The sequence below is a fragment of the Pezoporus flaviventris genome, unplaced genomic scaffold (assembly GCF_033815535.1).
Source record: "Pezoporus flaviventris isolate CSIRO_AGI_PZ_B2104156 unplaced genomic scaffold, CSIRO_AGI_Pfla_v1 ptg000036l, whole genome shotgun sequence".
In the NCBI taxonomy this organism is placed as follows: domain Eukaryota; kingdom Metazoa; phylum Chordata; class Aves; order Psittaciformes; family Psittacidae; genus Pezoporus; species Pezoporus flaviventris.
Genome location: NW_026892584.1, coordinates 584980 through 598929, shown reverse-complemented (window position 1 = coordinate 598929; position 13950 = coordinate 584980). Strand labels below are relative to the sequence as shown.

General features: G+C 40.5%; 2 protein-coding genes across 8 annotated transcripts in view; one reads left to right on the top strand and one right to left on the bottom strand.

The window, feature by feature from the left end:
* The window catches only part of ELP4 (elongator acetyltransferase complex subunit 4), a 140401-nt gene extending 134115 nt beyond the window's left edge, over positions 1-6286 (bottom strand). For 5 of the 7 annotated variants that reach the window (XR_009745009.1, XM_061462802.1, XM_061462803.1 and 2 more), the window contains exons 1-2: positions 6070-6286; positions 409-444 (exon numbers count right to left, since the gene is read on the bottom strand). Coding sequence is in view for 6 of the 7 variants with exons in the window: in XM_061462802.1 (XP_061318786.1) it covers positions 409-444; positions 6070-6235 (202 nt within the window). In the remaining variant the exon portion in view is untranslated. The remainder of the gene's footprint in view (positions 1-408; positions 445-6069) is intronic. The other 2 variants (XM_061462799.1, XM_061462800.1) reach the window with 2 other exon arrangements.
* Positions 6287-10804: 4518 nt separating this feature from the next.
* IMMP1L (inner mitochondrial membrane peptidase subunit 1) overlaps positions 10805-13950 on the top strand; it is a 31049-nt gene continuing 27903 nt past the window's right edge. Inside the window, exon 1 of the mRNA XM_061462805.1 lies at positions 10805-10928. The gene's annotated coding sequence lies outside the window, so the exon portion shown is untranslated. The remainder of the gene's footprint in view (positions 10929-13950) is intronic.

Sequence of the window (13950 nt, the reverse complement as noted above, 5' to 3'; positions counted from 1 at the left end):
ATTAAAAGATTCTGTATTTCACAGCTTCCTCAGAAAGCCAAACTGAAAAACCAACCAACCAACTCTGAGATGATACACAGTCTGAAGCTTACAGGAAATCAGGGACCTTAGAAAATATTAAATAATTTGAAAATTTTCCTGAAATTTGCTAAATGCCCTGCTTTCAAAAAGAATACTGCAGTATTCTCCTTGAGGAGTCAAAACTGCCTGAAAGTGTTTGATCCACTTCAAGTAATTCTTGAAATAGACACTAGTCCACTTTGAAGGCTATCCAAAGTGAAGTGGGCCGAAAGTTACACTTTCCTAAAAGTCAGAGTTTAAAAAACAATGAAAAGATAGGTTAACTAAAATACATTAAAAAGCACAAAACACATCAGAATATGGCTTATCTATATATTCTATACTAACCAATAAGAAGAAGGGTTCCAACAGCTATGCCTCCACCTGGAAACAAAATAAAATGAAGATAAAGTAAGACTACATTTTAATAGCATGTTAGAGAACAATTAAGTTTTCTTAGTTTGTAAGTCAAAGAAAGGTGATAACTGGGAATTTAAAAATATAAAAGTGAACAACATTTTAATTACCTTTGCAATACTTCCTACAATTCTCTATTATGAAATAATTATACGCTACATGTAATTACATATTAGACATTACAATTACTTTCACAATATACTTACTATCATCACTGTGGTTAAAAGATCCAGCAGAGCTCCACGCAACTATGCTCAAGTACTACAGTAATGATGTATGGTCTGAGCCAGCAAATTTTTCCTTGGATGACTCAAGTGAGTAATCATAGAATCAACTGAGTTGGAAAAAGACCCCTCAGATCATCACGTCCAACCATTCCAGCACTGCCAAGTCCACCACTAAACCACTAAGGGCCTTGTTTACACGGCTTTGAACACTTCACGGACAGTGATTCCACCACTGCCCTGGGCATCCTGTTCCAATGCCTGATCACCCTCTGGGGGAAGAAATTTTTCCTAATATCCAGTCCAACCCCTCCGCCCCCGGCCCCGGCACAGCTTGAGGCTGTTACCTCTTGCCCTATCACTTGTTGCTTGAAAGAAGAGACCAGCCACCTCCTACATCAGCTACAGGTTCGGGGTGTAACATGGACTCGCCACTACACTGTTATAGACTCTTATAGTCTATATCCAACGACCCAATGTCCACCATCACTCACCTCCACAGGAAAGGCTCTCCCCTCGAGAAGCTCCCAACCCCAGGGAGAGGCCCCCCTGGCTGCAGGAGCTCTCTCTGAGGAGCAGCAGCTCAGAATGGTTGCCCCAGTGGCTCCTTCACACTCTGGGCCATTCTGACCAGGGACCAACTGTGGTCATGTACTCTATGGGCTCAGGACCCACTTCCCACCCCGGCACCGCCAGTGCCACTGGCACAGGAGCAGCGCACAGCAGAATTTTCCTGTGAACACATCTGGAGGGAAAGATTTGGTGGGATTTGGCTAAGGCTTTGGTTGGGGCTCCAGTTAAATCCATATTATCACTACCAAGTGATATTCTTCTGTACCAAGGACTGTGTATGTAAAGAGACCTAATAACAGGCTAGAAAATTACCAGCCACGTCAATGAGTTAAAATCTTGGCTCCACTGTTTTTTATCTTATTACTGGCATGGCAGTAAGGCAGGTAGGATTTCAACCAGTGGAACCTGGACAGACAGATCATGAACATTTTAACACCCATCTGAAAAAAGCCCAGACTGCTAAAGTCTCTTGCAATATGTCTTGGACATAAAAACAACTCTACGAATGCAGTTGATTGAAATATTTGTTCAAAAATAAAAATACAGTTTGACAGATTTATACATGGCCACTACTATTTTTCTTTTTGTTTAAACAATTACAATAGATGCTTATGTCCCAGCACAGATGACTGACTGACTAATAGACAGAATACTCCCAGTATGTGTTAATGCATAGATTCTTATTCCATTGATCTCAACAGGAAGGACCAGGAAAAAAAAAAAAAACAAACCAGCTACGAACTCCCATCCTGATTGCTTTATTTCTTTCTCAAAGAGACAGCAAGCACAAATATATAACAGTGGTTTAAATGGTTGTCCCAAGAAGGGATTTTTATAAAGACAGTGAAAGAAGAATTCATATTTTATTTTAGATTAAGAGTAAACAGATTTATAATCCAAATTCCAAGACTGAAAATAGTGGAATAACTTGAAATCAGATTACAAATATTTTGTTGAACAATCACATAAGACTAATATGAAAGCTAAAAATTCCTGAACTGTTCAGATGGCTCTATGCAACTAGCCTATTGCAGTGCTTTGCATGAAGGAAACTGCAATGTGTCTTCTGCAATTACATACTGCTTTAAGAGCAAGTTAGGAGCAAATGGAATCACATCAACACAATATCCAAAGCTCTTGATAAAAGAAGTGAATTCCGGACCGCATAGGTAGACTGTAGTGAACAGGATAATTCAGTCTACCAATTTAATAGCTGATTAAATTCACCTGAAACTGATTCCAATGGGGATTGGATCAACTTCTTGATCTTTAGCTCTGCCGGTGGTATTACAAATGTTGATATGCACCCAGAAGGAAGAGAAAAAGCAGATTTTTCTCCCCTAGGTCAAAAAGTGCTAATAATATTGCATAACACCTGAATTAAAACCATAACAGAATCCTTTTGTCATGATGTACCACAATTTGAGCAATACAAAAGTTTAGTCAGCTACCAATTTCATAGCTGTAGTTCAACACATCACAAGGTTTTTAAGCTATGCTCCAGAGTCAAGATGTACAAAAGCCTCAACGTTTATGGCAAGCTGATCAAGTAATCAAGCATTTCCTACATATTTGAAAAAAAACAAACCCAAAACCAACTAGAAGCACTGTTATCCTAGTGTGAGAATTACTCATTAAATCCCCATGCTCTAATCCACTACTTTCTGTTTCATTTTATTTGCTTGGGAGATAAACGCAAATGGCCCCAAGTACAAAGATGTACCACAGGGCAAGGAGGAGAAAAAAAGAACAAAATCAGAAATCATGCAGATGCTTGATACAAAGTATGCTTCCAATATTCACCACATTCAATTGTTCAAGGAGACAGAATGCATGGCTCACTAACAATGTGCTTAAAATCAGCATATATTTTATACAGCACATAGAAAAAAATAGCTCAAAATTACGAAATTTTACCAATCATGGCTTGACATGGAAAAGATGATCAAAACAGCCATAAGTAACATACCACCTCATGGCAATAAGGTCTTAAAACCTTGGTTATAAAAGCTCACTTGCAGCCACCACAGAAGTTGTGTCTCTTCTGCTTTTAAATTGCTTGCACAAGAGGGAATTTGTCAAACTGTGTATCACTGCAGTCAAAATTCTCACAAGCTGTATTTTCAGATCATCAGTTGTACTGCCTCTTTCTACAAGCCAGCACTGGAACATGCATACCCTGACTGCTAAAGGCAAAGTCAGGTCAGAGGATTGGCTTTACATTATCAGGTGCAGTGAACAGCCTGAACAAATGTACTCTATTAGATGGAATGTAAAACTATTGCAGTTACCATGGTTACACATTCATATTACAATGAACAATAATAATAGTAAATTAAGCAAAAAACAGACAACATTAAAAAAATAAGCAGGAATGCTGATAGAATCAAAAGCAAAATGTAAAATCTTCATGTTTTCTAAGAAAACGTGTGAACTTGTAATTCTTTCTAACCTTGCTAGTGTAATTTTTCTTTGTTAGTATCTAAGGGAATAGAACATATGAACAACTATGTAAGACTTGTAACTTTCCGCACTGCTACTTACAGCAATAAGATTTAAGATCTCAGAGATAAAAACACAACAGTCTTTGCAAGTTGAGAACCCATTGTTTTCAAACGGTATCTGTAACCTTTTTTTAAGCACCTTGAAACAAAACATTTGGTACCAAGCATGTGATGGTTATATTATGCAATAGTTACAGCTCATTACAGAGAATATGGCCTATAAATCTTGAAAGTGAATTTGAAGATAAAGTCTAGAGATGGGAACATGGCATCTGAAATCCAGCACTTATCTACCACTTCTTTTTGGAAGGAAATGCATTTATTAAGAAGAGCTAGCTATCAACAATACTGTAACAAACCAGGAGAATTTCAAAGTGGATATAAGGAAACAGGAAATTCCCCACAAAGATAATCAAGCCTCTCTGCCACTGCAGGTGTTCAAGACTCAGCTCTACAAAGCCCTGAAGAACCAACTCTGAATTCAGTGTTGAGCTAGCTTTAAGGTTGCTGTAGTTGAATGCCTGAGGTCCCTCTCCAGCCTCCAAAATCAATGATTCTGTACAGGTCCACCTAGCTGGGCGGTCTGTCTGTAACAATGCCTAATACCTGGTATCAACAGGAATTTTATTGTAGTTCAGCATTTTTGCAGTCTTTTGTGGCCTTACCCACTCAGCAAGTTTTCCGGCTTCTCAGGTTTTCCAGTTTTTCAAAAATGCCACAACCCAATGCTATTGCCAGCACTGAACAACTTTCCTGATGTTAAAGTGTTAAACTTGTTAAGGTCAGGAAATCAGTGAATATTTAAAAGATGAGGAGAAGGTACTTTAGAAGGGATCCCAAGTTTACTGAAACACGTCTCCCCAGTTTCCAGACCAGACCATATGCAAAGGATTTGTATACAAACCCATACAAATGTGAACCAAAACAACTAAAAATTATGTTAGCAAGTGCCTGGACATTTAGGAGCCTGTTACTATGGAAGCTGTGTACATCGTCTGACCTATGCTGTGCAAAATCCACTGTTTATAAAAGGGAGTATGAACAACAACTGGAATATTCAATGCAGATCTTGCATTTATGCAATTAAAGGGTTTTTAAAAAATCACACTCACTTAATGAAATATTTCTCTCTTAAAAGCTCTCCCTCTGAGCTTTTTCTACAAAGATGCCAATCCCTGTTGAAAGTGCAGGTGTTCCCTACCAGACACATACACACAAAAGACAAATTAGTATAATTCTCCGTAAGATATAAAGGCTGCAAAAACTTATTTATAAAATGGATATAACTTTTGTATTTGTCATTACTCCTTAGGATATCCTTAGAAAGAAAAGTGAACCATTCCTGAAACCAGGACATCCATGTACTCCTCCAAAGACGAATGACCAAAGCTAAAGTCAGACTTTCCTCATCTAAAAGTAGTCCCATCTATATACACTGAAAAAGTACTGTAGCTGTGTCAGTAGTTAGTAAGAGGGTCACGCAGCCCTATCATATACAGATAAAACAACCTGTTTATACTGGTGAAGTTAATTAGTTCTCAATCCAGGTAAGGAGTACTACTTCAAGCCACAGATTGCAACAACAGATCAGTCCAAGGAACTATCTAGCATCTTGACACTGACAGCAGGCAAAAGCAGATTCACAGACAGTAAGAACAGCATCACACCAGTGTAATTTATCTAAACAGGGCATTTATAATGATGTAGTGGTGGTGAGCAACATGGAAAAGACATACTGAGAATCCAGCTTTACAGTCAAACACATCCTAAAAATGCCTAAAAATTCTGAACCACCAGAACTACACCACATGCAACTAGGAGTTGATTCAGCAAGCGTTTTCCAAAACTGGAAAGTTCAGGCCCCTTACTTAGTCTGAAACAGACAGGCACGTTTTTCAAAACCGACAGCTTCAGATCCCTTAGTCTGAAATAGACAGGAATGTGTTACTAAGTTACAGAGTACCTTTTCTCTCTAGAAAGGTTGCTTAAACCGATTTATATGAGCGCTAAATGGCAATCTTATGCCCCAGCAGCAGGCTGGGAAGCGGGCTCACTCTCCTGCCCCTTCTCACACAGGGCGGGGGGCTCAAGGCGGGAAACAGATCCTGCTTTGCCACATCCTCTTTCCCTTCCTCCCCCCCCCCCCCTCCCCCCAATCCCAGGAACCGTGGGGAGGAAAGAAAAGCCTGCGGGAGTAGCTGCGGGACTGCGGAAGGTAAACGACAGGCAGGGCCGCCGGGCTGACGGAGGGGTTGGCAGCAGCCAGGTCCCAAGTCCCGCTTCCCACCAACCTAGCACACAGTCCAGGGAGGGGAGCCCGCTGGAGAGCAGCAGCTGCCCGTGGCGAACGGAGGGCCGGGTGCCCGCCACAGCGGCCAAGCGGCTGCCGGCCGCGGCCTTCCGCTGGAAACTGGTGGCCCCGCAACACGGCGACGCCCCGCCAGCCGCTGCCGCCATCTCGGCTGCCCGTCGCTTGGCAGGAGAAAGGGGCCGCCGGGAAGAATCAAGCCTTTTCCAATCCACCAATGGGAGAGCCGCGTAGGAAACCCGCTGCCCAATGGGAGGCTGCGTTGTTTGCACGTCGCAGGGCTAAAGGGGCGGAGAAGGTTGTGGCCTCCGGTGGAGAATAGGTAGGTGAGTGTGGAGGGGTGGCCGCGTTTTCGGCGGAGGCCTGGAACAACGACCGGGCGTGAGGCGTGGGTCGGGTGGCGGCGTACCCTGCCCTGTAACGGAGGAGGTGTGGAGTAGTGCAGCGGCGGTGACCCGGCCGTGCTGCGGAGGGGAGCCTTCCTTTCTTCCTGGGGGTTGGGTTGCCGAAAGGTCAGTGAGCCCTGAGGGGGAGAGGCCTACCTAGCCTGTGCACCCCTCAGTGCCTTCGCCAGTCTCTGTGCCGCCTGATCAGCGTCCCCCTTTGGGAAAAAAACTTGTGTGCGAGTTTGGAAGGAAAAAGTGTTTGTAAAGCGTTTTCTAACAGTTTTCAGTTAACTGTATGTAATGTATGTGAGTGTGCTTGGAGTCTCGTTTGTACATAGCTGCAGGTCTGTAATAAATGTATGATCTAACACCCCCTCACTTGGAAGCAGTGGCTCTTGATCATGCCAAGAGCTATAGGAGAAGAAGTTACTTTAAACGAGAAATGTAGTTGTTGAATCAGTAACTAAACCCATTAAAAGTTATTTTGTTTGGTTGTTTTTTTTGTTTTTTGTTTTGGTCTTTTGAGGATTAGCCTGTCCTTTACTTTTTATTAGCCATTTATTGATAGTGGCCTGTGGCCTTGTACACTGCAGGAAACAACCACCCTAAAATGAGTGAGATATTTGAACTTGGTATTTCATTTTCTGTACTTACTATATACAAAGACATTAGAATGCTTTTTGTCTTAATGAAGAACTTTAGTATGCTTACTGTGTAAATCAACACTTTATAGTACTCTGAATTTAAGAGAAATCCCCATAAGCATATGGAATAGCCACTGTCACAGGTATTTGTGTGTTTTTAATCTGTTGGCATTTCAGATGCGTCCCAAGCTACTTAAAGGCATTTGCACATAGCAGGATGTACTAATGAGGCTGTAATGTAATTCTCCACTCTTAAGCTCCAATTTTAATGAATGATTTTGTTATTGCTCTAAGCCATTATTTTTGAGCACCTTTGGTTGTTGATCCTACCTTTTTTTTGGGGGTGGAGGAGAAGCGGGGGATCTTCATATTAAATATAAGCAGCAATAAAGAGCAACAATATGGTAACAATCCTGAACCTCAAAGGTTTTCCTCCATATAAAATTCAAAGTCAGGAGGGTGAACTTTAAGTATTATCTCTTCCTAGCGGGTGAAACTGCATTGAGTTTGCTGCTGGCCAAGCATCTTATATGTTAAACACTGGACATTTTAAATTTTTATCATGAGTATCAAGAGGTCGCTTTAATGTTTTATGTTTGCTGCAAAACTGTGAAATACTTAGGAATATTTAATTTCAAATGAAGATTATTGTTCAAATTTAGAAGTATTTGTCTTTAGAGGAAAAAAAATCAAAGGACACACTTAAAAACATGACAAGAAATAAATAAACCTATTGAATGTCACTTCTCTTTGGCCCTAGTAATGAATTGTGAATATCTGGATTAGAAAAGACTTTAACAAAATAAAAAGTGTAATTCACAATCCATTTAAGAGTTCAAGAATCTGTTATTGTCTGTGGGATCCTATGGTGAAGAAATTATGGTGTTTAATTGAGTGAGGGAGCTGAAACTCCAGAGTTCTTCACTTTTGAAACATCACATCAGCTCTTCCATTTCTTACTGCACTGAAGTGCAGATATCCAAATATTTCAGATGTGTGTAACACTATTAAAAAATTGCAGTATATTTATTATATTACTTTTTTTACAGAATACTTTTAGGCCCAATAAGGATATTTTTAATAAGTCACCACTTACCAGAAAAAGAATCACTGCATTTATCTCAGTGATTACTTTTCTCCCCATTCCAAGCAGTAAGCTTCCTTTTGTTACTTCAATGAGACAAAGTATTTCCTTGTGTGTTTTTTAAGTGAGATACACTAGTATAGGTTGCATTAAGTGCAGGAAACGTAAAGGAAAAAAAGAGGCTTCTAAAAGGTGGAAGCAAGGGACCAGGTTAGGAAAGCCAAGGCCCAGTTAGATTTAAACTTGGCTAGGGATGTGAAAGATAACAGGAAGGGATATTACTTACATTGCGAATAAAAGACAGACTAGGGACAACATGGGCCCTCTCTGGAAGCTATCAGGAGAACTGGCTACCCTGGATTTGCAGAAGGCTGAGTTCTTAATGACTTCTTTGCCTCATTCTTAACTGGCAAATGCTGTAACCACACCAGCCAAGTCTTGGAAAGCAGATGCAGGGACTCTGAGAATGAAGACCTTGGGCCCACTGTAGGAGAGGATCTGGTTCGAGACCGTCTTAAGAACGTGAATGTACACAAGTCTGTGGGACCTGGTAAAATCCGTCTGCGGGTCCTGAAGGAGCTGGCAAATGAAGTTGCTAAGCCACTGTCCATCGTATTTGAAAAATCATGGCAGTCAGGTGAAGTTCTCGATGACTGGAAAAAGGGAAATATAACCCCCATTTTCAAGAAGGGGTAAATGGATGACCCGGGGAACTACAGACCAGTCAGTCTCACCTCTGTGCCTGGCAAAATCTTGGAGCAGATTCTCCTGGAAGGCATGCTAAGGCACATGAAAAACAATGAGGTGCTCGGTGACAGCTGGCATGGCTTCACTAAGGGGAAATCGTGCATGGCCAATTTGGTGGCCTTCTGTGATGTGGCTACAGAACTGATAGACGGGAGTAGAACAGTTGATGTCATCTACCTGGACTTGTGCAAATCATTTGACACTGTCCCACATGACATCCTTGTCGCTAAATTGGAGAGACATCACTTTGATAGGTGGACCACTTGGTGGATGAAGACCTGGCTGGGTGGCCACATGCAAAGAGTTGTGGTCAATGGCTCAATGTCCAGCTGGAGACCAGCAACAAGTGCTTTCCCTTAGGGATTGGTGCTGGGACCGGTCTTGTTCAACATCTTTGTCGGTGACATGGACAGTGGGATTGAGTGTGCCCTCATCAAGTTTGCCGATGACACCAAGCTGTGTGGTTTGGTTGATACGCTGGAGGGAAGGAATGCCATCCAGAGGGACCTGGACACATTTGTGAGGTGGGCTGATGCCAACCTTATGAAGTTTAAGCATGCTAAGCACAGGGTCCTTCATCTGGGTCAAAGCAATCCCAGGCACAGCTACAGGTTGGGCAGAGAAGAGATTCAGAGCAGCCCTGTAGAGGAGGACCTGGGGGTGTTGATCGATGAGAAACCTAACATGAGCTGGCAGTGTGCTCTTAGAGCCCAGAAAACCGTATCCTGGGCTGCATCAAAAGGAGCGTGACCAGCAGGTTGAAGGAGGTGATCCTGCCCCTCTACTCTTCTCTTGTGAGAGCTCACTTGGAGTATTGTGTGCAGTTCTGGTGTCCTCAACATAAAAAGGACATGGAACTGTTGAAACAAGTCCAGAGGAGGGCCATGAGGATGATCAGGGGACCCGAGCACCTCCTGTATGAAGACAGGCTCAGAAAGTTGTGGCTGTTCAGCCTGGAGAAGAGAAGACTGTGTAGATCTCATGGCAGCCTTCCAGTATCTGAAGGGGGCCTATAAGGATGCTTGGGAGGGACTCTTCATTAGGGACCGTAATTATAGGACAAGGGGTAACAGGTTAAAACTTAAACAGGGGAAGGTTAGATTGGACGTAAGGAGGAAGTTCTTTAAGGGTGGTGAGGCACTGGAATAGGTTGCCCAAGGGACTTGTGAATACTCCATCCCTGGCGGTTTTCAGCGTCAGGTTGGACAGAGCCTTGGGTGACATGGTTTCATGTGAGGTGTCCCTGCCCATGGCAGGGGAGTTGGAACTAGATGATCTGAAGGTCCTTTTCAACCCTATCCTGTGATTCTATAATTTCACCTGCAATTCCTTTCAGATAAATAGAGAAGAAATTAGTTTTATAGAAACTTCTTTATTTTAAAATCAGCTGTGTTTAGTCTTTAGGAATAATAACCTTTTCGCTCTCTTTGAATGATACTAAAGGTTTGCTTATGTTCCCCAAAAGATGAATTTCTAGCCATTTTAGAAGATCCCACTAGGGGCTGTCTTATAGAAAGCAAGACTGCAGGAATTTGTAATTCTAGGTATTAGCATATAAAAGCCCCATCATCATATATAAGACATTACATTAGTAGGTAGATAAGTCGTATGATTTCTGCTGTAGGGGTGGAATTGAAATGTAGAGAAACTAAAGAATGGAGATGATTGCAGGTGATCAGGAAATGTCTTAGCAGCTTACTTATCAGGTGAGCTGTGGCAACTGTGGTCAAACTCAACTTGTAAGGGGGAGAAGTTTAAACCTTTGTCTAGATTGGGATGTTTTAAACTGTAGAATCATCAACTTTCCTTTCTTGCAGCTTGTGTATTATCATGTAGACCTGATCCAATTCTCACTACTTGTCTATGCCAAATGCAGATTCTAAGATGGATTAAGAGGATTTTTGGGTGAGAATTCCCTAAGGAAAAAAATGGAGGGAATACAATGGGTGAATGAGACAGCAATCAAAACATTTGGGAAAAGGTATGCTCGGAATTTGATCTGCAAGTATGTTTGTCATTTCACTGTAGCAAGCAGATTTGGTAAAAATCCTAGTGTCCCCAAAATAGCAGTGCTTTTTAAAGTGTGCTTTTTAGGTATTTTGTGCTTGGTAAGTGGAAACACCTGCCAGGGCTCTCATTAACTCTCTTTGCAACATGGGTTGCAGATGTAAATTTTTAGGACTTTCAGTTAATGCAAGCTGAAGCTCTGTTGTGTGAGCAGACAATGTTATTTTATTGTGCATGTTTTATTTTCCTTGAGTTCAAGTCAGTGATTTTCCTAGGTTTTAATTGTGCCTTCTAACATTCAGTGTGTGCTTTTGTCCTTCTGTGGCAATGAGCAAAATGCTATCCATTTTGGAATAAAACATTTCAGTGCATTTTGTTTCAAAACTGCATGCCTGCCTGATCATTTTTCAGTGATACATTGCTGTTGTGTTTATGTGTGGGATAGAGAGCTAGAAAACTGCATCTGAAGGGCAGTTCTAATTTCTAATCGTGTTAGCACTTGCTGTTACCTCACCAAGCTGCTGCCCTCATCAGTTCTGGAATGTGATGGTATTAGACTGTACTGATTAAAGTTTTATAGTCACCAAGTCAGATTAGCTGTAGAGTCACCTGACTAGGTGGGGCTTGCAGTCATGTGACCTAGTGCCCTGCTGAGCTCCCACAGGGAGCTGAAACAAGGTGGTTTGCTTTTGAGATGTTCTTAAGTATCTAACAGCATGGGTCATGGATTATGGCCACAAAGAAGATGGCTTCATTTTCCTGATCTTTGAACTAGCTAGAAAGGGATCACTTTGAAAGTGCAGGATCTTCAGGCCATGAGCCAACAAATGGAAAGAATGTTTAATCCTGGAAGTTCTGATACCAAAAGACCTGATTTGGTTTTGTTGGTTGTTTTTTTAGTGTGGGGTTTGTTTTTTGTTTTTTTTTTTTTTTTTAGTATGAGATAGCTTTAAGACTACTTATCTAATCAGTCATGGACAAAGCAAGGATTAGAGGGAGGGTCTAAGACATACCAGTTCTATGATATTATAAAAGACATGGTATGATATTTTTTTTTTCCTTCAGAAATCTGTTGGATATTAACCTAAATGCATCCCTGTGGATATGTTGAACAGCAGCAATAAAAATTTAATTCTGTGTCAAATTTAAACAGCTCTTTTAAAACAGAAAGTCTAAGTAGATATTAGGAGACATGAGTTAGTGGTATGTGTTGAAGACAATAAATTATAAAAAAGGTTATTTAATATTTCTGTAATTTTAGATTAGAAAAACGTATTGCAACTTGCAGAGCAGTAATATCGAAAAGTAGTTGTAAATTGAATGTACTGTCTTGTATCATACAGATTAGTGGCATATTTCATGGAGTGTTTTCCTTCTGTTTATCATTAAAGGTTTGTAAAAAAAAGTGCATTAATTTAAAAATACTCGCAAGATAGGACTAAAAGCAAAGGGGGGTGGGGGGGACCAACCAATCACAAAACCACCAACTAGAAAAGGAGTATTATTTGTATTGTGGCTTTTGATACTCTGTAATGTTTTCCATACTGGGTTCCTTTTTCAAGCTTACTTCAGGATTAAAAACTAGAAATTAAGGCAGATTGAATGTAGCCTTTTCAGATGCTTAACATCCAGAATTCTGCTTAATATTGAATCAAATGGCTGCCCTGAAAGAACAAAAGAGTTTATCACTTCAGCGTGGCAGTGGAAGAGGTGGAGAGTAAACTTTGTTTTTTCAGCTGGGAAAATGTAATTTAAATGCTTTGATATCTTGAGTCTTTGTTTTTGTCTTCCAGTTGTATCTGTTTGCATATATTTCATTAAACAGGCATTTCTAAAGCTAGGTAAATAATGTGGGTAATTAAGATTAATGGAAAAGTTAATAGCTGTGACTTTTAAAATTTTATTTATATAAGTGAAGTTAATGCAGAAGTACAAAGTAACATACTGTATGTGCTTTTAGAGCCTAAGATTCACTGAATATCTGTAAAAACATATGTATTATTTAGATTAATTTATAGTTTCTATAGCATTTTTTCCTAATATGCTGGTATTACAAAGGTTTGGAATTGGTACACTTTGGATTTTAGAAAAATACCACTTTCTGCTAAGTTGTGAGGGCTTTTAGTCTTCAAAGGCATTATTCCAAATAACCATATTATTTCTGTTACAAATCTATATTATCAGCAGGTGCTAGAATATAGGCAGTGCTTGCTCCTCACCTACATTGTGGGATTCTATAGAAGGTACTTAGAGAAGCACTATAGAAGGTGTCTTATCATTTCTGAAATATTGTGAGACCTGAAACCTGTGAAATGCATTTGCAAAGCACTTGAGGCCTGCCCATGGCCAGAAAAGATTTAACCAATCACTGTCAGAATTCTTTTGAAATTGTAGTTTGTCTCCTATTGCTGAAATATTTTTAAGTTTTCGTAATGGAGAATTGTCCCTCTCTTCTAATGTTGGCCAAAACATAACAGTAATGTGCCATCAAGAAACTTCTGCAGGAGCTTTTGAAATCACAAGGAAACAAAATCTGAGTCAGAAGTCAGAAGTCTTACGTGTACACAGCCCCACCTGTCTGACCTCCCCTCTTAAATAAAGGAAACGTTATTGTTAATTGTTGTCATGCTTATAGGTGACTTCAGACTACTGAAGTATAGAATCTATATTGCTGGCATTGTTTTTAAGCTTAGGTTTCAACAACAGGCTCTGATATCCATTGAAGTACAACAGGTGTGCTGGGTGAGATTCAGAAAGCTCCTGCTCTGGGGTAGAATGATGAACTGACAGGTGAAAATAAATCCCAAGACCTTTGATTGCAAGATTCCCAAAGATGGGAATCTTTGCTAACGCACTTATATGCAAGGATGTAACTTCTTGGTGAGATCCACAATCTTTTAACCTCAGTTTTCCAGTGTACTGGCCAATGATGCATGCTGATCATTGTGGCTTCCATAGATATTCCAGACAGGTAGTTTAATGCTAGCTGGAATATT